The sequence below is a fragment of the Haliotis cracherodii genome, unplaced genomic scaffold (assembly GCF_022045235.1).
Source record: "Haliotis cracherodii isolate W230 unplaced genomic scaffold, xgHalCrac1.p SCAF_1, whole genome shotgun sequence".
NCBI classification, from domain to species: Eukaryota; Metazoa; Mollusca; class Gastropoda; order Lepetellida; family Haliotidae; genus Haliotis; species Haliotis cracherodii.
Genome location: NW_027266264.1, coordinates 67,757,764 through 67,761,857, shown reverse-complemented (window position 1 = coordinate 67,761,857; position 4,094 = coordinate 67,757,764). Strand labels below are relative to the sequence as shown.

Genomic DNA, 4,094 nt, shown 5'->3' with positions numbered 1-4,094 from the left:
GCAACAAGAGGTTACCAGTACATGCTTCGAGTCTTACCAGCAACACACTGGTTGACATATCAATAAATAGCTTTGTCATATCTAGACATATTTTAAACTGCTGCCTATTCATGCCTTCAGCAACTGGATTAGTACACTGTAATCAATGTTATTTAATGCTTAAAACTTGCTCATTGATAAGGAAACTTCCAAGCCTTACATTTAACTTATTTTTTGAGATATTGATAGAGGAACTGACACAATGAGTACAGTGAATGTTGATACACATAACAAGACCCACATTCTGAATCGCTTCTTTCGGGTTTTGGGACAACCACGTGCACCAATACATAGATTCCTAAAACACTCTCCTGGATTCATTGCTACCACGAAATACTCACTTTGCCGATCTCTGTTGTTCTTACTCTTCTTTTCTGATTTCTTCTGCTACCTTCTCTTCTACCGCCGCCTCTTCTTTGATTTCTTCTGCTATCTTCTCCTCTACCGCCTCCTCTTCTTTGATTTCCTCAGCTATCTTCTCCTCTATCGCCTCCTCTTTCTTGATTTCCTCTGCTATCTTCTCCTCTACCGCCTCCCCTTCTTTGATTTCCTCTGCTATCTTCTCTTCTACCGCCTCCTCTTTCTTGATTTCTTCTGCTACTTTCTCTCCTACCGCCTCCCCTTCTTTGATTTCTTCTGCTCCCTTCTCTTCTACCGCCTCCTCTTCTTTGATTTCTTCTGCTCCCTTCTCTTCTACCGCCTCCTCTATTTTGATTTCTCTTCCCGCTTCTTTTACCTCTTCCGTCGCTTCTTCCACTTCTTTCTTAACTTCTTCCGTTAACTCGCTTGCTTCCTCCTTTACCTCCTCTATTTCTTCCCCCACCTTCTTTTCTAACTCTTTCTCTCCTGCCAAAAGTATATCCTTTTCTTCTTTCAATGTTTCAACGCCCTTTTCTACTTCATTTTTCACAACCTCCCCTACACTAGAGACCTGGAACACAAGGGACATATTTTGTACGAATTCCACAACAGGAGACAAACAGTGCTTTGGTGACCCACGGCACTTTATTTTTCATATTAAATGTAAGATTATTTTGGCTAAAACCTGAGGACAAATGATATTTTTGAAGCATTTCACAGAAAAGGAAATCCGATCCTGCCTGCAAAAGTATTTAGTTCGAGAGAACCAACAGCATGTTAGTGTTGATTGTTACACATAAGATGGGATTGAAATGAAAGCGCCAAAACCCTTTTCACAATTCATAGTAAATCTCGATGGTTGCAAAGTCGTTTGTACGATTCATGAGCATTTGTATATCAATCACTATCAAATAGTGATGATATCAGGAACTTGATAATTACTGTAATCTTGATAATATCTATTGATCAACAGAGTCCATGCTGTACAACATTAACCTCAAAATCCACAAAGTCCTATTAAACTTTATCCTAAATAATAGTCCTGTACAACCTTCTTCCCTTCTTTTCCACCCTACATAGTCCTTCATAACTTCAGGATCTGCTTACCCATTCCTCCACGCAACCTCCTCATCCGCTTACCCTTTTCTTCCACTCTAGATAGTCCCACACAACCTCTAGATCCTCTTCCGGATTGTCTGGTTTAGACTCAATTATTTACATACCGACGTCATGTAGCCGGAATATTACTGAGTGCGGCGTTAAACAACAAACAAATCACAGCTAGTCCCACACAACATCCAGACCCGTCTGCTCCCTTATCAATGTCATTTGCGGCAGTCACACCACATATAGATGAGAAGAATAAGAACATACCTAACGTAATATGAAGAAAGGTACATACCGTCGGCAGTGAAAACATGGTGCCAGTACTGTGTGATTCCAAGTCTCCCAACAGCTGTGTGAAGTGGTTGCAGTCAGTGGATGTATGTCCTTATATGCCGTCGTGACTGACACACCCATCCAGCTGGTCACCATAGTGACAAGGACACTATTCTTATCACGTTCAGTGATGCTGAATACAATTTATGGTTAACAATGAGTTTGGTGAAAATGGACGAGTAAGCTTTTTCAAATGAGTAGTGTTGATTTTGTGTGTGTTAATTCCCTCTGCAAAGAGACATCCTCATGTTGTAGATACTAGGTATAGTTTATGATTGATCGTGTGTCTGGAATACAAGTTCTGTAGTCATATCAGAATAACACTTAAAAGCTATTAGTGTCAGGTAAATCCCGTAAACGTAGGCTAGTTAGTACACTTTAAAATTCAACTAATATGATCCTTCTATCTGTATGACTGTCGGCGAAAATCGGACCACTGAAGTAATTCAAATATGAACCTAAATTGGGTTTGTCACGAAGGCCGAAGATCCAGCAGATGTCTATATAAATATGCAAAGCTACATCCCCTAAAGACAATGGCTCGGTTCTCTTGAAATGTGGTAATCTGCTGTCCTGATAAACGACGTTTTGCTGTACCATGGTCTTGCGTTCTGGTAATTTGAAAAACAAAACAAAACGTCCTTTCTGTAAATAGATTTTCTATTTTAATGTATTATAACCCGAGCATTCCAGAACGCGACATTTTGGACCGATGTTATTTTTCGCATTCGCGCATGGCCCAGTCGCCTGATGCGCCGCAAATAGAGTTGCGTCCCTTGGGCGCGGCAGAAACCTCTGATTGTGGGTTCGGCTCGCCCAGATTATGTTTCTAGGTTTGTCAGCACCATACCCGTGATCGTGGGATTCACCAAATTGGTAATCGTCTGAGACCTGCATCACTTCGTGATTTCCTCCCACATTAAGCTGACACCCGTGATATAACTGGGATACTGTTAAAAGGGCCGTTAAATCTGACTCACTTACTCTAATAATTAGGTATAAAATATTATTCATTTAATAATATTTCAGTCACATCACGACGCACCAATTTTAATGTGAAGAAAGCACATTTTTTATGCAACCAGTGTCCACTGGTGTGGTGCTGATAAACTGGGGATGATAATCCACAGAGCGAAATTGGACGCGACCCCACGATCAGCGGATCCTGGTATCGTTTATTGACGAACCTCTGCACAGCGAATTGCCCAACGAAAAAACCTCAAACAGAATAATCTCGTAGTAACATTAAATACCGATAATATACACCGACACTACAACACAGTTTCAACTTTATTTTATATACTGAGTCAGCCAAACTACCAATTTGTATTCATATGCATGTATTGTGGATACGTGATCGGCACGGTAATCGCCACGGTGTTCCTACATAGGAGAGGGGAAAATGTTAACTATTTCTATATGATCACAGGTTTTCTATATAATCACAACCGATTCTATATCATACAAACCATCTCTGTAAAATAACAAATATTTCTATATAACCACAACCATTTCTATAATATCACAAACATGTCTATTTAACTACAACCAGTTCAATATAATCACAACCGTTTCTATATAATCACAACCAATTTTAGCTCATACAAACATTTCTGTATAATCACAACCATTTCTATATAATCCCAACCAGTTCTATATGATCACAACATGTTCTATATAATCACAACCGATTCTATATAATCACAACCATTTCCATTTAATCATAACAATTTCTGTATAACCACAACCAGTTCTATATGATCACAACCAGTTCTATATAATCACAACCGTTTCTATATAATCACAACCAAGTTTAGCTCATACAAACATTTCTGTATAATCACAACCATTTCTCTATAATCACAACCAGTTCTATATAATCACAACCATTTCTATATAATCACAACCAGTTCTATATTAGCACAAACATGTCTATTTAATCACAACCAGTTCTATATGATCACAACATGTTCTATATAATCACAACAGTTTCTATATAATCACAACCATTTCCATTTAATCATAACAATTTCTGTATAACCACAACCAGTTCTATATGATCACAACCAGTTCTATATAATCACAACCGTTTCTATATAATCACAACTAAGTTTAGCTCATACAAACATTTCTGTATAATCACAACCATTTCTATATAATCACAACCAGTTCTATATAATCACAACCAGTTCTATATAATCACAACCGTTTCTATATAATCACAACCAAGTTTAGCTCATACAAACATTTCTGTA

At 38.3% G+C, this 4,094-nt stretch overlaps 1 protein-coding gene across 1 annotated transcript; it reads right to left on the bottom strand.

Annotated features, from left to right (window-relative positions):
- Positions 1 to 400: 400 nt before the first annotated feature.
- LOC139457120 (uncharacterized protein PF3D7_1120000-like) lies at positions 401 to 1,631 on the bottom strand. The gene is made up of 2 exons (XM_071238554.1): positions 1,623 to 1,631; positions 401 to 970 (listed from the first exon to the last, which is right to left on the bottom strand). Exons 1-2 carry the CDS (start codon positions 1,629 to 1,631, stop codon positions 401 to 403), a joined length of 579 nt encoding a protein of 192 aa, XP_071094655.1.
- Positions 1,632 to 4,094: the final 2,463 nt, after the last annotated feature.